At 27.4% G+C, this 18,315-nt stretch overlaps 1 protein-coding gene across 1 annotated transcript in view; it reads right to left on the reverse strand.

Annotated features, from left to right (window-relative positions):
* Positions 1-317: 317 nt before the first annotated feature.
* Positions 318-18,315, reverse strand: part of LOC107445725 (uncharacterized) — a 51,754-nt gene continuing 33,756 nt past the window's right edge. The window contains exon 3 of the mRNA XM_016060197.4: positions 318-3,804. Coding sequence (XP_015915683.1) covers positions 3,173-3,804 — 632 coding nt within the window. The 3' untranslated portion in view covers positions 318-3,172. The remainder of the gene's footprint in view (positions 3,805-18,315) is intronic.

The raw sequence follows: 18,315 nt of genomic DNA on the forward strand, positions 1-18,315 counted from the left end.
TGTGTTGTATTCATTTTAAAATAATATCCTCCTGATAAATTTCATAGAAACACTACATTCTTAGAAAGCATTGGACCATAATATGTATGCTTTGAATCATAATACGGTTCAAATTTGCTGCATACTTAATAAGGTGATAAATTACACCACTTTTCTGTTCAAGTTTAGTCATAGTATATAGTGAATGTTCGGGAAGTATGATTTATATGGTTCTACTTATTATGGTTAAAGCAAATTTGACATTTATTAGGGTTAAATTCGCTCCAAAATTTCTAACAGTGCACCAAAGAACACAAATGACTCAAATAAGCTACACATTTTTGTACAAATAAACATTTATTGTCTACCAACATTTTTCAATCGTAGATAATGTAGTGACTACATTTAAAATTATATTAGCACCATGTGCCACTAATTATTTTGCAACAATTTTATTGTTTTTCAACCGGAATGAAAAATGAAAAATCACAATTGACAATTTTCATAAAGAACATAATTTTTTTTTTCAAAAAGAACGAACAAATATGATTTTATGAAATAATTCATCAAAGAATTAAGCTAAAAACTATCTAAATGAAATACAAAAACACAAAATATCTAAAATATATAAAAACTACAAAAGAAAAAAGAAAAAAATAAGTAAATATAAAAGGACTCCACTAATGTCTTAGTTGAGTACGCCTTAAGACTAGAATGATGCAAATTTCATTAGAGGCCTTGCTTCATTTTTCTAACCTCACCTCATGAACTAAGTTCTAAAAAATCGAACAAAAAATAAAATAAAAACTTAAAACTTCCCTTCTGAAAAATAAACAATATAGTTTTGTTTTGATAGAATAATTCTTTGTCTAAGTCTTTCTGAAGTCATTATCAGGTTATAAAATAATCTGTATATAAGATACCTATTTGTGTAGGAAATCTATTAATTGGTACTCTGTCCTCTAGCCTGTGTTTCAATTAATTTATTTAAAAACAAGATGTAAATAAACATGAGTTGTTAATGTACAGTAAATTTATCTGATATGTTTCATTTTGAACAGTTATTTCGAATCAGTGAATCAATAACTATGTTAATGTTATAAAATAGCATTTATTTTAGTTGCAGTTTTCTTGACCAGCTGACCAAATGAAATAAAATGTTGGAAATATTACGGAGAAAAAATAGACTTTTTTTTTATTAGTATGCTACATTTTTTATTATTTCTGTTTAATATTTATTAAAAAGATTTCTTAAAGTTAAATTTATCATGTCTAGGAAAAAATAGGCTGAAATTTTTTTCCCGGTTTAATCAGATTTCATAAGAATGAAACAAGTTTCCATCTAAAATATTGATTTAAAATCGATACTTAATTAAATTAGTTTCATAGTTTTTTTTCAAACTGAAAATTAATTTGTTCGAATTTAATTAAGTAGAAGCCATGTTTTAGTAATCAACTCTTTAGCTATCATGCCTGGGGAAAAACGTGTTAAAAGTTTCTCCAGTTTTATTAGATTTATATATAAAATAAGCTTCCATCGAAAATATTAGTTTAAAACCAATACTAACTAAAACTATGTTAATGATTTTTTTCAAACTCAAAATCAATTTGTTTGAATTTAATTAAGTAGACGCAACGTTTTGGTAATTAAAAAATATGAATGCTCAATACATGTTTGCATTAAATCAAAATATTTCAATTAACTATTTTCAATATATCTGATCTAATTTGATCAATGCTTTTAATGATAACATAAAAATTATTATCATTTAAAAGAATAACTAAAGAAAAGATAAGGAATCATTTGTACAATAGCTGCAAATATTTTATCCTAGGTTGTTTACATTTGAATTTGATTGCGCTCTTATTTCTTTGCTTAATATCATCGTTATTTTTGTTGAATTTTCGGTTTAATATTTTTGTTAATTTGTTACGTTTACTGTTTGTGTTGCCAGTTTTAAAGCAATTGAACGTGGAACCCGGGTATTATACCCGAAAGGATTACGAAATTTTGGACATATCCCGAGTAAAAGATGCTTCAAGAAAATCCAGTAACTTCGCTAAAAAACAGCGAAGAATTCTTAATTGTTGTAAGGCAGTGTACATATAAATACTTTAACCTTTAAGAAAAAAAATTTGAAAGCATTAAAATATTTTAAATGGGATTAAAAAATGCTATAATATTTTTTTTAAAACATTTTTTGGTCTGAAATAACTATTTATTTTCAATTTCTCAATACTATGTTCAAAGAAGCTTCAATGATACATAACTGTCAAAATAATGCAGTATGACTCCAAGCATATTTTAAGTGAATAAATCAGAGATATTTGAACTTGGATTATTTGCTTGATTTAAAAATTGAAATAGTATGATAGAAAAAAGAAGCCTATCTTTGAAATGTGAATAAATAAAAACTCAGTGATTTTTAAATGATTTTTCTAATTGCTTATAATTTGTCATGGTTAACTACATAATTTCAAGGAATACCTAAAAAAATATTTTGTACATGATAATATGACATCATGCTTTTTAATATTTATGTAATTTAATCAGTTTCTCTTAATTACTTACATAGTTGTAAGTTACGCAATCGTAAATAATTCTAAGTATTTTAACTCAAAAAATGCTTAATTTAATAATTGCTTCCAAATTAAATAATGCAATTCCTATGTTTGTCATATAACCTACAAAGTTTCTCATAATAAAGTTTTTGAAAATGCCTTTTTATTTTAGATAATGAATTTTGTAAAATTGTTTTGCAAGTATTAAAACTTAGTGTTAACTTAGTGTAAAAAATTGTATTATTCATATAACTGAATACTTATAAAAAATTAAATTCCTTAACTTAAAGAGAACGAATTTTGACCATGGTCAAACTAATTAGCATAATGAATGCAGTCCTTGCAATTGTTAAAAAACTCAAACAAAATGTAGCCTACCCAAAACAACAAAAAGTTTAATCTAAAACTTAGAAGCAACTATTTATGCATGAAAATATTATTAGCATAAAGAAATTAAAAACAACTGTTAAAACTTATTTTCAGGAATATTTGTTATACTTTTCTTAAAAAAATTCGTCGAGTGGATTTTATATTTTGATTTTTTTTTCTCCACTATAATGTTTAGTTTTTCAACTCTTTCTCTCTCCTTTCAAAATACATTTTTTACAGGGACTTATGTGGTATCATTGTTCTACCACCAACGCTGCTGATGAAATAAATGCGGATTATAACTTGGCATCATATTATTCATGTTATAGGAACTAATATATGAGTTCGTGACACAGTTATTGGTGGCAGCTGTTAATGAAGTTATGGAAGGCAAATCATTACGAGGTAATCCAATGGACTGTGCTTCTTGTGGCATTGATGGTTGACAAGGTTTGCCATCTCGTACTAATACAGGCACAGCAACTCTTCTTGGCGATTGGAAGTTTATATCCACCCTATCTGCTCTCGCTCTCTTATGCTTATAGCGATGGTTTTGAAACCAAATCTTTACTTGAGTTGGTGTCAATCTTATAATGCTGGCCAGATGTTCTCTTTCTGGTGCTGACAGATACCGCTGTTGTCGGAATCGTCGTTCCAGTTCAAAAGTTTGACTTTTTGAAAACAATACTCGTCGTTTTCGTTTTTTCTGCGCGCTATCGGAATCACTTCCAGAAACATTTTGCATAGGCGCTGGTTCATCTCCTTTTTCAACAATGCTTTCTTCTGATGATGAAGAATATTCTTGATTCAAAGTAGTGTTAATGGATATAGATGGAGATGAAAAATTTTCTGGTACCTCTCCTCCAGAACTCACGTCAATTGGAAGATTGAAATCTAAAAGTAAAAAAAGAATGAAATTAGTAGTTGGGTAAATTATAATTTCGAAACAATGCTTAATTATTACACGATAATAATTGCAAGTTACAACTATTAAGAAGCCAAACCATCCTTTCTTGTCCAAACGTCTCAGCAATATGAAGATTAAATTTTTCAAGACGCTATATATAACGGAAGCATGCTAACAATAAGTATTGTTGTTAACTTGCAATTAACTTGTGCAATTAATACAGTTAACTTGTTGTTATCATGCTTAAGCATGCTAATAACCGGTCTTGTTTGATAGTTGCTTTCGATTATGCACTGTCTTAGTTTATGTTAATTTTCATTTTTTATTTTTTTCCTCATATTTACTACAATAATGCGTTTTCTAACATTCAATTTCTGAAATGTTATTAATTAACGTAATAAATTATAAAGTTTTCTGAATTTAATTGTTGCATTAATTGATGAAAAATATAATTTTAAAATATGTTCGAGATCTACAACATCTTGAAGGAAATAAGAAAATTAAAAAAAAGAAGAAGAAATCATCCTATTTTAGCAAAGTATACACGGATATGATAGATAAAAATCAAATATCCTAAGTTTTTATTTAAAAGAAGAAAAACGATCTGTTTTCAACCCCAAAAAGTGACAAGAACAAAGTATTCTAAGACAATATAAACTTTTCACAATATTCTTTTAAATTGTGAGTCATATGGAGCACATTTAAAAACGTTAAAAATTGCATTTTGAAATAAAAGAGTACTCTTAATTTAGAAAAGATGATACTAGGAGCAAAATAATTATGTCATATGATGAAAATAAACTGTTGATACGAAATTTCAGTGGATAAAATTACAAAAACTTAAATAACATTGATAATAATTCAGTTATTGGAAGCTATTTGTCGCAATTAAGTTTTTAATGGAAATATATATAAAAAGAATTTTAAAAAAATGTAAGGTAAAAAAAAACAACACATAAATATATTTCATAAAAAATAATTTTATGTAACAATGTATACTAAGAACAAATAATTAAAATTGATTTATTCAAATATTTATTTTTAGAATAATGCTGCATAAAAAATTGAATTTTTTTTAAAATTGCCAAACATTGGAGTTAAATATTCTAAATGTAATACAATTTTTGTACCGATAAAAATCAAATATGCAATAAATATTAAGAAAATGCTAATTAATGGAATAAAAATCAATTATTATAATTGATTTTTAGAATAACAAACTATATAGATCAATGGTTGGTGATTTATCAAAAAATAACATAGCCAAAAATAAAGCCAACCCCCCATAATCAATATTAAGTTTGAAAATACTTGGGCCATCGCGAATCGCCAACAAGACTGTGATAATTATTATAACCATGTAACTGAAACATATTTGTGGTAAGAAATTTAAGAATAAAGAGTTATAAATAGATTTTTGTTTTCGATTATGCGCGCCAGTGAATTAATGAATCTACATTAGCATTGAAATAAAAAGTTAGCAGATCGATAAGAAAAGAATAAAATATATTATGTTCGCTTTTAATAAAAATTAGCTAATAGATTTAATTTAAATATAATTCGATTAAGAATTATTAAAAAGAATAAGTTTAAGTAATCAAGAAATTTTAAAAGCTAGAATATATATGTAATGCCCAATTTGGCATCATAATGACTCCAACCAGCTCTTACATAATATTTTAGTAATTTGATAATAAAGTAATTTGATCTGTATGAAACTAAAATATGTAATATCAAAATAGTTTCTTTTTATAGAAAAAAATTATAAACTTTTACATTTGCTATATTTGCTATATTAAAATAAATTTAAATCAATTCTTATAAGATAAAGCTAGGAGAGATTCTTCAGTTGGAGAGATAAAAAAACAAATTGGAGGGGGGAAAGTACAGCATGTTGGCTTCTATTCAAAGTATTAGTACAACAGCAGTATTTCAGTGTGTACTTGATTGTCAAAAATAAAAAACAACTAGTTTGTTTTGTTTTTCCAAAACAAGTGCCTACATTTTCATTGCTCTTCCTCTTAATTTTTTACTGAATAAGAAATTAAAATTAACTGATTTCTCACGGGCTACGGATCTTGGCTAATGGTGTATACACCAATGGTTCTTTCTTAAAATCGTCATGTCTAAGTAAGGATAAAAACTTTTTTTTTTTTTACTAAAATGGGAGAGATTGAAATTCAAGAAAAATCAAACTTTGGTCCTATGCTGGGAGATATTAGGCATTGTTCCTATGTTTTTTAGACAAAAATCTCAAAATTAATATTGTTTACCATTTAATTGTAATTATTATTAATAACAATCTAATTCCGTAAGGACTGATTAAACAAAAGAGATTTCATGGTTTCAATTCAACTATTTTTCAAAATTAAAGCATAAAAGCAAAATAATAATTAAAATACATAAAAAAAAAACAAATGTAGTCAACATCTTTAATGATTCTTTTAGCGAAAAATTAATATTTACAATTTCTTGAATTGTTTTGTTGAAATGTGTGGAAACTCACCTAGCTTCGCCAAAATTTTTATTGCTAAGCAATTGTATTGATAATTTTTAATTTCCTTCATTTAGTCCAGCTTTTCCCCCCATTTTTTCTGTTTTTCTCACGTTTCTTTTAGTGAACTGGAGGAAACAGTTTTTGCGGGAAGAAATCTCCAAACTGGTCATAATATAAATAAAAGTAAGCGTTAGCTACATATATTGACTAAATCAGTAGTTTCGGGAATAAAAATTAAATACATAACAAAAAAATTACTTGAACTAATTAAAGTTAGTCAATAAGTTGCATTTTTGATCACAAAATGCATTCCAGAGCGTCACTAATTATCCATCAATAAAACTGTAGAGTGCCGTTAATAATCAAATCAGTTCAAATTATATTATTATTATTAGTTTACTACTTTTATAATGAAGAAATTTTCTTAAAACACCATTTGTGAAATATTATTTGGTTTCAATATGTTTTTATTTTTGATTCAAACTGCGAAAATCTTTAAATTTTTTATTAATTATATTCATTATAATTTCTTAAACAATTGCAGCATAATAAAATTGCTTTAAAACGAAAAAGTTGCCATAATTTTGTTGCGCGCACTATTACATGCCAGTTTTTAGTTTTGAAAGCGAAAAATCTCAAATTAAAGTAACGGGGCTACGCCTGAAAACGGCAAGACCAATTGCAAGATTAAATGGAAGGTCTTGAAATTTCATTAAAATGTTTTAAGAAATACAGAAAACTGTGGGACGACCTAGATATTCCAGGATGACCACTATCTCTTACTTAAGGAGACATGCTACTTAATATCAAAACAACAATACAGTTTCAATCAGCTTATGAAGTTAAGAGGGAACTAAATATAAATGCTTCTTCGTAACTATCCCATATTGTTAAGAGCATGGTGCAGATACTTAAAGGAAATGTCCTAGTAGAAATTAACTTGCGAATGTCAAGGATCGGAGTTCTCTGGAATACAGTCAAAGATTCAAGCTAAATAGGCTTTTTTTCCCTTCTAGTTCAAGAGTTGTTCTCTAATTATTGTTTTTTTCATATGCTTATCAATTTACTGTTTTTCTTAAACAGCTGCTGTTTATCATTAATAAGACCAACTTCCTTGTTCTGATGGCTACAGTTTTTATTGACATAATTTGAAAAAGAAAGAAACCCGCTGAGTACTTCTCAAACTGATAGTTTAGTGGAGGCAGTTTCCTAGTATGGGAACTTCCAGTGTTCAACGAATTTGCTCTCAATAAATAGTGACATATAGAATTTTAGTCTTACTTGTCCAATAATTTGTGGACAAAATAACCCATTAGTCTATTCACCTAACTCATTAAAACCACATTAATCTTCAGTCAAGAGGAGTGAGGTCATCAATCAATGTATTCAATAATAGGCCATATCTATAGGATTATGCTGCTGCTGCTTTCGGGTGTTTTGCCTTATTTGCAAAGATTTCGAAGCAATCACTGAGTTTTTATTAACTTTTTTGAAATTTTATTTTGATGGTGACGCATTTGGTCATGCAAGCTAAATTAAAAAACTATGGTAGAAAGTTGAATTGCCTTTATAGTCGGTTTTTATTATAAAGATGTTAAAAAAAATAGTACGAATTACAATTCTATTACTGTAGTTTGGAAAATATTTAACGGAATTAGTGGTACTCAGTGCAAATTAAATTTAATGACTAATTTGTTTTAAAAACAATAATTATAACGTTTATGATATTTTTTTTATTTATTATTTCATGCTTATGTTCAAAAGTTCTTTACCATCGAAGCCCATGAGATCAAAAAAATTTTCGACTAAGATTATGAAGTGTTCACATAACAGTGTTTGATACAATTTTGGAATACAGATATTTAAAAATTTAGTAAATACATTTTTATTTCAATAACTGATAACTACTTCAAAAAACTATCAAAATTCAAAAAAAAATTTACATAACTCTCTTTTTTCCAATAAAATAAACAGACATTAATACATACAATAGGTTTGCTACCAAATTATTCAACAGTATTTCACAAATAAAGAAAGGATTTTTTTAATAAAAAAATTTATTCTAGAAATCATTTGAAAAATTCATTTATTTTTCGCTATCATTTACTAAAAGTAATTTTTTACAGTAAATACTTCATAACGCCAAATTAATTCAATGCTAAAAAAATATGCTAAAATGTAAGTAGGTCAGAAATGCATAAAGATTATAGATTAAAACGAATTACTCCAATGTTTAAAATACTTTCATTTTCTTGCAGACAAGTTTAACGAACAAAGTTAAGTATACGAGGTTTTTTAATCAGGCCAACATTGTTATGTATCGTAAATAATAAAAGTTTCGAACCTAGTAACCTCTATTTGACATTGATGAAGTTTTAGAATTTGAAATGAAATTACTCTATAAAATTGACCATATTTTTATTTAATTAAATTTGTATGAAATGCAATAAACAGCAAAATATACAAAGAGTACATAGAAAAATTAAACACAGTAAATATAAAACTGTACAAAAATAAATAGTAGAGAAATTGTAGATAAAATGAGAGGGCAATTTTTGGGATGAGAGTGAAAATGCTCCATTCTTCTTACTCAATTCTTCTCATGATTCCTTTCTCTCAAATAAGTTGTTCACGCTTTTTCTTTCAAAAACATAAACTGTAAAAGAAAGTAAAAGTTAGTTTTTGTTGAATAAATCTAAAGTATAATTATATGTTTACTTTTTACATTTAAAAGGTATTGTTCTAATAAAACAACAAAATTTTGGTAAAAAATGCACATTGAAATTTTAAACAGCGATCATTTATCGAAGCATTCAGACAGGTTGCAGTATTTGCGTATGTTGGCGGGGTATTGATCTTGAATTATAAAAAAATTTTCCGGATAATTAATAAAGCAAAATCTCTATATAATATGAAAACCTACCAGGTCATATTTAGAACACTTCTCAACGCCTCTTTTAACATTAAAGTTGTCTGCTATAATGATAAATTTTATTTAGAATTATGTGTGCAATATATGATAAATATTTGTTAAAATTTGAGTTCGTACTCTACATTTTATTTTACGGACTGTGCCTCGATGCAATGTCCAATCGAGTTGTAATATTTTTGGAAATAAATGTTAACAATTGTATATAGATAAAAAAAATTGCATTTTAAGCCATTACTCACCTTTATACTCTTACAAATACCTCAGTTTAGTATTGATATGCATAAATACCTGTATTTCCCCTTATCCAGAGCAAAGGGTTTCTGTGTAATTTAAAATATAGTGCCCGCCGCTTAGTGCGATAGCATCGGCACTCTATGGTTTTGATTCCACTAACCAAATATTCATTTAGCATTAGAGGGATAGTATTTTCTCAATTTCTAATAGCATTGAGAGTATGAATACACAAGTTAAGTTTGCGTAAATTAATAATATTTGACTCTGTTGAAAATATTACTTAAAGTTAGAGCAACTATTTTTATTTGAAATAAATTATTTACATCAAAAATGTAACCGCATGATTAAGGCCATAAGTGCACAAATTAAAGTTGATTCATTTCATTGATTCCTTAATTCTACCAAACGTAAAAGAAAACCTATGCTTTTTGCAGAGAACTAAACAAATAAGGCATTTGCTATTTTCACCGTAAGAAATTTTTTTTCATCTAATCCTTTCACATTCTAACAAATTATAAACTCCCTCTTACAACAAGAGTGATGAAAAATAATCAGTTAATAAAGTGAGTGGAACAAAAAACATGTTATTTAGTACCTGCGAACGAACTATTTCTCAGAAAATAGATATAAAACATTATCCTCCAATTCAAACGCTGTATCTCACTTTAATAAATTTCGATGAATAATCAAGTAGTTTTGATTCCGATATCCGGCGTCGTGAGACTGATAACCGAAGAATTTTAATGTTATTACATTTGAATGATTCTGTTCTTGTAAATTTGATCACAATAAGTGATTGAATCCTCAAACTAGATATAATACAAACCGGCGGGCACTATATACATTTATTTTACTTTAGACTTAGAGTTTGTTAGTTAAAATGTTTAAGAATAACCATTGTAACTAATTACTATTAGTATAATTGGTAGAATTTCACGCTTTTCAGTTTTAATAAATACGGCTTTGTAAGAGAATAGCTTGTTTATTTTGATAAAGGTAATGATAAGCATGATTGAGCCTTGCAGATAATTGTGTGATCATATTTACAACAAATTTAACGCCCAATGTGATTACATCTGTTCACACAATTAGAAAAATACACTTTCTAATAAATGATTTTCCAAACAGATTTGCTTCCTTTTTACCTTACCATATATAGATGATTATCTTACATGAGAAAGCAGAAAGTCACCTTGTTCACATGAATGAAGCATAAAACAATTAATTATACTTTTAGAAAATCTTTCAAAACTGTGACGTCACCAAACGTGAGAAAAATTATCATATTGCGGAAAATAGATTACATTATCCCGTAAATCTCAATTATTATTTCGATTCTAACTTAAATATCAAATATTTTAATATTCAAAAATATTTTTTGTTACGCAGTCCTCAATATACAAAATACAAAAACCACAATACAAAAGTATTAATAATACATACCTTTAAACGCCGCAGTATTAACTTTTTCAGACCTGTATATACACTCTTAAGTTTTATATAAATGTTTTTCTTTTCTCTCCTTGAAAAAAATTTTTTTAATGCTTTTAAGCGTTTAAGAGTATAATTATTAAATGTGTGAATATGTATTATTATATTCCTCCCGTTCTATGCGAATTGAGTTTCTTTAAAGCAGAAACAAATCGCATAAAATAAGAAAAGAGATTAAAGAATTGTATAATACTGAGTTGAATAATGTATTTAATAATTTTGTTGGTTTTAGTTGAATTTAAAAAAAATCAAATGTCAATAACATCGACACATTAATTTTTATCAATTAATAAAAATTAAAAAGCTATTTACTTAAATATTTTTTTTTCATATCTTATCTGCATTAAAAAAAAATAAAAATAACTTAATATATAAGTTAATAGTATATGAAAACAAGTATTAAATTTCAGGTCTGAAGAAGTTGTTAAAATATAAAGAAAATTATAAAAGGAAAATAATAATAGATAACAAAGGGTACTTACCAAGATTTTTTCCTTCTTTTTCTATTAGAATACTTGAGAGCTTGAGTTTGTAGAGCAGGTTAATTTCATGTAATATCATTAATTCAAATAGCGTAAAGTTTTTTGAAAGTGCTCCTTACTCATTGATTAGCTTTATTGTAATAATAATAATATGAAAAAAAATTCATTAAAAAAATGGAAATATTTTAGTACAGTATTTCTGGTTTTCAGATAGTTATATATTTTCAAATATTTGCATACAAATGATATAGCATATAAATAGCATCTAATAACTGACATTTAATAACTGAGAAAAAAAGTATGGTCAAAACTAATAGAATATGGTAAAATTTACTATGTTTCTGGCTCTATGAAAAAAACAAAATGCTCGGTAATTTTTACCGAAACACTTTGATCATGATTTTGGTAAAATTAACTATAAAATATTTTTCTTTAATATGTGATTAAATTTGCTAAATGTGGTAAAGTTTGGTAGTTTGATCATTATACCTTAGAGCATGGCATAAAACCCTTTGATTCGGTTACATTTACTTTCCTGTTTTGTATTTTTTGTCAAATGTGAGGTAATAAGAACTATAATATTAAAAACCAGAATTTATGGTGAACTGTTATCATGTGAACGGAAAATTTACCAATTGAATGGTTTAAATACAGTATGTTTTGGATTTATTACCCAGATTCTTTTTTAACCAGAAATGAAAGTATTATACAGTACAGTAATTTTACAAGAATTATTTTTCTCCGTTCCTAGATTTTTTTTAAAAAAAATATTTGTTTAAGTTCATTTTTAAAAATTTTTTTTTTTCAGTTCATTTAAAAAAAAAATAGACATGAGATTTTTTTAAATTTCCAGTACAATATTAAACTTTTCTATATTCAATTTAAAATATTCTTATATCATAATACACTAAACTAATATTTTCGTGATTTTTAGTTTCATCTCGTTTCTTCTTACTTTTTTTTAATTTTTTTTTCATTTTCCAGGAAGAAATATGTATATTCTGGAAGAAATTCCAACCCTAATTGTATTGTAAATGATTCAAATTATCTCTAAAATTAGTGCTACAGGAAAAGAAAATGAATTAATTTTTAAAAAAAATTACGTAGACTAATTATTGTAAGCCATTAGGATGAAATTTTATCAATGGAAAATTACGACATTTGTTTAATTTAGAAGCCTTACATTGGTAATGAATACATTGCTAAAATACAATGGATTGGTAATGAATATATTGCTAAAAGGCAATTGTTAAAATATTACTGAACCACATATAAATCGTTAAATAAGCGAAAATCACCTAAATATAATCAAGATTGGAATATTTAAAGTACTCGTCGAACTTTTATGTCTAATAAATTTATTCACATTTTTATCACAAGTATTTATCTCATATATCTTCCATAATCTGGAAAGTAAAAATAATTTTCGCTGGTAATTATAATTAAAGATTACGCTGGTAAGAAAAATTGCAAAATTTATTTAGTGAATCAATATTTGAATAGAGTAGCACTCTCCACAAAATGTGAATCGTGTGAACGATCCCAAAAGAACGTCGTTGTAGCTTTCAAAGATTTGGAAGAGACGTCAATAATGTGTACTTTGAAGGGACGTCATGTCTTAATAGAATAGCTTAATGTATGCAGTCATCAATCTGCCTAAGGGTGTAATAGAAAGAGGGAGATAACGTCAAAGTGAAAAATCTTCTGGTACAGACTATCTGCCACAGGCGACTTTCCTTTACCCATTCACTACAAGAGCTTGTTGCACTCCTTTCTACTGGCTAAAGTGCTTTTTAAGCAGACATCAAGAGACATCTAAAATGTCCTATCCACATAGTATGGCTATATATACGTTTAGATAGAGTTGAAAATTCAGCTGTTAAAACAAACGTACATTTTCCAATTTTTCTGTAGCAGTTTTTTACGTGTTATCAAAATGTTGATTGCATAAGTTTCTGTCCGTTTTAAAACGTAATGAAATACAACACGTTTTCACGAGACTAGTAATTTGTAGTATTATTTGTGGCTGAATAAATGCTTTGGTCACGGGGTAAAAAAATAGTCAAGAGTTTGTTAACGGATTTTAATGAAAACTGATCACACATAACTGAAAATTATATAACGTTACAATTAAATCAGTTGAAATAATTACTATATCATTTTATTATTACTTGTAGCTTTTTCCAGTGACCTGACGTTATTAGATTAGACAAAAGACGTTTTAAAAAAGTTTCATTCGCCAAAATAAAGTTTAACTGCATTCAGCACCGAAAATGATGCTATTGATTGAAATATATTGAATGATTGATTGGTATTTATTGAGAGAGGCCAACGCGTAATAGTTAATATTTACAACAATCGAACTATTTTCCTGATAAATTTACAGTTTAGTAAATAAAGTAATCGTTTTTATTTTAGTGTTATTTAAATCTTTAATTGTTTAGTTTTATGGAAACACATTTTTAAAGCGTAACTATAAAAATATAATAATCACGTGATTTCAGCTAGTTTGCAAACAATTAATTCAGTGACCTCATCCCACCTCCATTTTGCTTGAGCTTACCTGATGTAACAAATAAGTAAATAATTATCGAAGAACGTGCACTAAACTCTGTTTTTGATTAAACGGAGCTGTAAGCTAGCAAACAATTCCAATATTATTTTTTTGAAAATTTAAATTAGAAACATCAACAGTTTAATTTCTAACAACATGTAATGTTAACCTATGCGAAAATTTCTAGAACGTCTTTTAAGATTAGGGGTTAAAATTGCCTCTTGCTTCCCATGTAAAAATTTCAGGACCCTAACGCAGTTTTGGAGACGGATACACAGACAAACACTTCCTTTCATATATATATATATATATATATATATATATATATATATATATATATATATATATATATATATATATATATATATATATATATATATATATATATATATATATATATATATATATATATATGTATATATATATATATAGCGTTAGGTATTAACATAAATTATATCAAAAGTTTTCCATAATACATGAAGAAATTAGAACCTATATGTTATAGCAGCCTAAAATTTCAATCAGATGATACATTGAACATCGCTCAATCCAGATACAAACGATACGTTATTGATTTTCGTATCACTTCTTAGATCAAGTAATCGCTCTTAGACTATTCAAAGGCACACCCTTTCATCTAATCTATGAATATCGGAAGAAAAAAAAAATTTTTTTTTCGAACTTCAAAATTTTGAGACAGTAAAAAGTTTTCATAGTGATCACGTATTCACAGAAAGTTTTTTTCTTTTTAGTTTGAATATGGTAAACAAATATTTAGGTCTTCCGGAAGGAGCATAAAGTTTTTTTTTGTGCGAAAAGTGTAAATTTCAACATTCTCAACATGTAGCAAAAGTTAGCATTAAAAAGTCTAAACTTTCATCCGTTTTCCTGACTAAACTATTGGGATCATATACCAATACAGCATACTTTAGGTTAGGGCCTCAAACCATTGAGATTGATCCCTGACTCTGAAAAATTCGGCCATTAGATCAAAAATAATTCTGGTTGTTCCGTTTTTTATTTGGCGCACTGTACGTTCAATTTTATTTTATAAAAAAAGTTATCTAAGTTATTTATAAATATACTCTCTTTTACAATGAACAGAAATATTAATAATGTATTTTGAGCCGTGGTAGCTCAGAGGATAGATCGTTCGCCTCCCAATGAGGGGGAACAGGGTTCGAATCCCAGCGATGGCTGGTCGATACGAATTCTGACCCACGATCGCCCCGAACACAGTGCTGACGTAAAATATCCTCACTTGTAGGCGAATGAGGGGTTAGAATCTCCTTGCCGTTAGGCTAACCCCGTGAGGTTTTCGCGGTTTTCCTCTCCATGTAACGCAAATGCTTCCATCAGAAGTTCCATCAAAAGAAGACAAAATTTCTCCCAATACTTGATCCAGGAGTTCCCTTGTTTTCTGGATTAGGTTCAAAATTCAAAGTTAAGGAGTTGAACATTGATATCCGTTAACTTAAATTTGAGTTTGCTGTTCAACGACTGTTATAAAATAAAATTTAAAAAAATAAAAAAAAGTATATTGAGCTATGTGAGAGAAAAACCATTAAGTAGTCAGTTTTCTTACCAGAGGTGAATATGCTTTGTCAATTTTAAATTTGCAATGTGAAACAAATTATATAAACTTTTATAACTAATTGTAAGTTTTATATGCGTGATATTGTGGTATTTATTTATTATTTTTCTTTAAAAAAATTTAATTCAACTGAAGTCTCAAAAAATTCTGAATTTAAAAATAAATCGGGTTTTGGATGATTGCTTGATACTGCTAATTTTAAAATGCAGTTACTGCAAAAACATAAAAAAAATTTAACTTTGGCAAAGCACATTAAAGTAATTGAAACTTAAAAGTTATTTTCAGAAATGATAAAAATTAAGCTTTAAATTTATATTTAAACATCACTATAAACATGCCCTAAAAAATTGGAATAGAAATTGTGTGACAGCCTACTGGCAAAAATTAAAAAACAGGCCATTTGGGAAATTTATAAACCTAATTTTTAGACCATATTAAAATTGCACAAATAAATAGACAAATCTGTGTTTGCAAGGTGAAATTTAAACGAGATTCGCAATTATACTACTGATTTCAGATAAAACTTCAATGTATACGGGAATATTAAATTTTGCACCAAATGTTGATATAACTTAAAATGAGTTAAATAGCATTCAAATAATTATTTCAATTACGATTATTTTAATTTTATTCGAAACAAGTATTAATTCGCAGCTAGTTATTTTTTTCTATAGTTAGGACTTTATTCATTGCTATATATTTATTTTTTTTTAAATATGGAAAGTCTTAAATTGAAACTTACAAGTTCTAAGTAATAAAAATAAATAAATAAAAAATTAAAGGAAAATTAAAAAAAAAAAAAAGAAGGTACTAGTACACGAAAGCCTTTCAAGCACTCTAAAATAAACTTAAAATAAACGTTTAAAATAAACTTTGGCATGCAAAGCCATTTTTAAAATGCCTTTATTGTTTCTTTAAAATATTATATGCTTTTTAAAAAAAAATTTTTTTTCGTTAAAAAGATTTTTAATTTCGTTTTATTTGTAAATCAAAAAAAATTCATGCACTCCGGAGAATAATGCTCCGATATAACTCAAGCATTTTTACTTCAAATCCAAAATTCCTTTTTTTTCCGCCATCCTAGTATTAAAAGTTCAAATAAGTTCTTTTATACTTCGGTAATTGATTAAATTCAGGGCTCTTAATGGAACATTTAACTCATTGTTCTCCGTAACCCTAACTGTATAAGTTTACGTTGATCCGCCTTGGGCAATATCCCGTAAAATCACGCCGGTAATTCTATGAGTAATCCCGGAACCGCCTATTGTATCTGATATGGCGTTCTCTCCTTTAATTGGCCCGTTGGAAGTACCCTTTGTTAAACGGTGCCTCCCGACTCTAGTGTACTCACAAGTTCGCTTGGATTGTCTACGGGGAGGACAAAATATGCACTCTTGTTGATGGATTATACAGGGTTAAAATGATGATTGAAGTTTTGTACCCTCAGAACACTAAAAAACATGCCAAATCCCCCTGACATTTACATAAATCTGAGCCTATACATTTATAATCCAGCCTAGTGGTTTATTTGTTATAAAAATTTATTCTTTCCTGACCTATTGGCAGAATCTATGTTAATATTTTTTTCCATTGTTTGGAACTCTTCCAAAATGCAACTATATAAGTAATTTTTCAAAAGAAATGAGGGACTGTTGATTTTGAAGGCTTGAGGCAATATAGTGATAAGCTATTCTATTTACGATGGTGACATTTTCACATAAAACTGTTCATTAGTATTATTTGCTCATAGGTATTTTATAAGTTTCCGGAATTCCTTCTAGATGAATGATTCCTAATTTTTTTTCTGTATGGGAACCATAAATGATCAACATTCTTTTAGTGGAACCGGCTAGCCTTTATTATTCCAAGGTACTAATTTTACAAGTTTCGGGAATTTCCCCTAGATCAGCTATTCCTATCTTTTTTTCAGACAGGGAACCCTAAATAATCAACATTTTCTTGGCGGTACCACTTAGATTTTATTATTTCCAGGTAGGTATTTTACTAGTATCTGAAATTCCCTCTAGAACAGCGTTTGCTTTTTTTTTCCAGCTAGGGCATCCTAATTAATCGACCTTCTTTTGACGGAACCCGCTAGACTTTATTATATCCAGGCTGGTATTTAGAATTCTGGAATTTCGGCAAGATCAGCGAATCCCAATTTTTTCCTGCTAGGAAACCTTATGATCGACTTTCTACACTTAATGATAAAAGTTCATTAGCAATTGCGAACATATTAAGCAACCCAACACCACTATTTATCTTAAAAATATTTAATATGAAAAATAAACTTTTTTATTTTATAAATACCAGTCTTAAAATTTATTTTTACGTCAGTAAATTTTAAAGCTTAGTTCTGGAATAGCATCTAATCTAGTTCTGAATTTAATTTCAGTGAGCGCTTAAGCCTTAAACCAAAAATGAATATGCTGAATTAGGGCTTTCGTTGATATGGTAATCAACCTTTATTTCCCCCCTTTTTTGTTTTTAAATGAAAACAAAAAAGGGCGGAAATAAAGGTTGATTATGGTTAGCAGAGAAACTACTTATTTACTGCTAAATTTGATTATTTTATTACATATTAAAAAGGATGATAAAAATTACAGATACAATTTATTGCTTTTTTTTTCTTAATTAGCATTTCACAAAAATAGCCGAAATATTTGATAAGTAAATTACTGATTACAGATTTCTAAATTATAGATTTCTAACAA

Source organism: Parasteatoda tepidariorum, chromosome 11 (genome assembly GCF_982258835.1).
Source record: "Parasteatoda tepidariorum strain Cologne lab strain chromosome 11, Ptep-v5.0, whole genome shotgun sequence".
In the NCBI taxonomy this organism is placed as follows: Eukaryota; Metazoa; Arthropoda; class Arachnida; order Araneae; family Theridiidae; genus Parasteatoda; species Parasteatoda tepidariorum.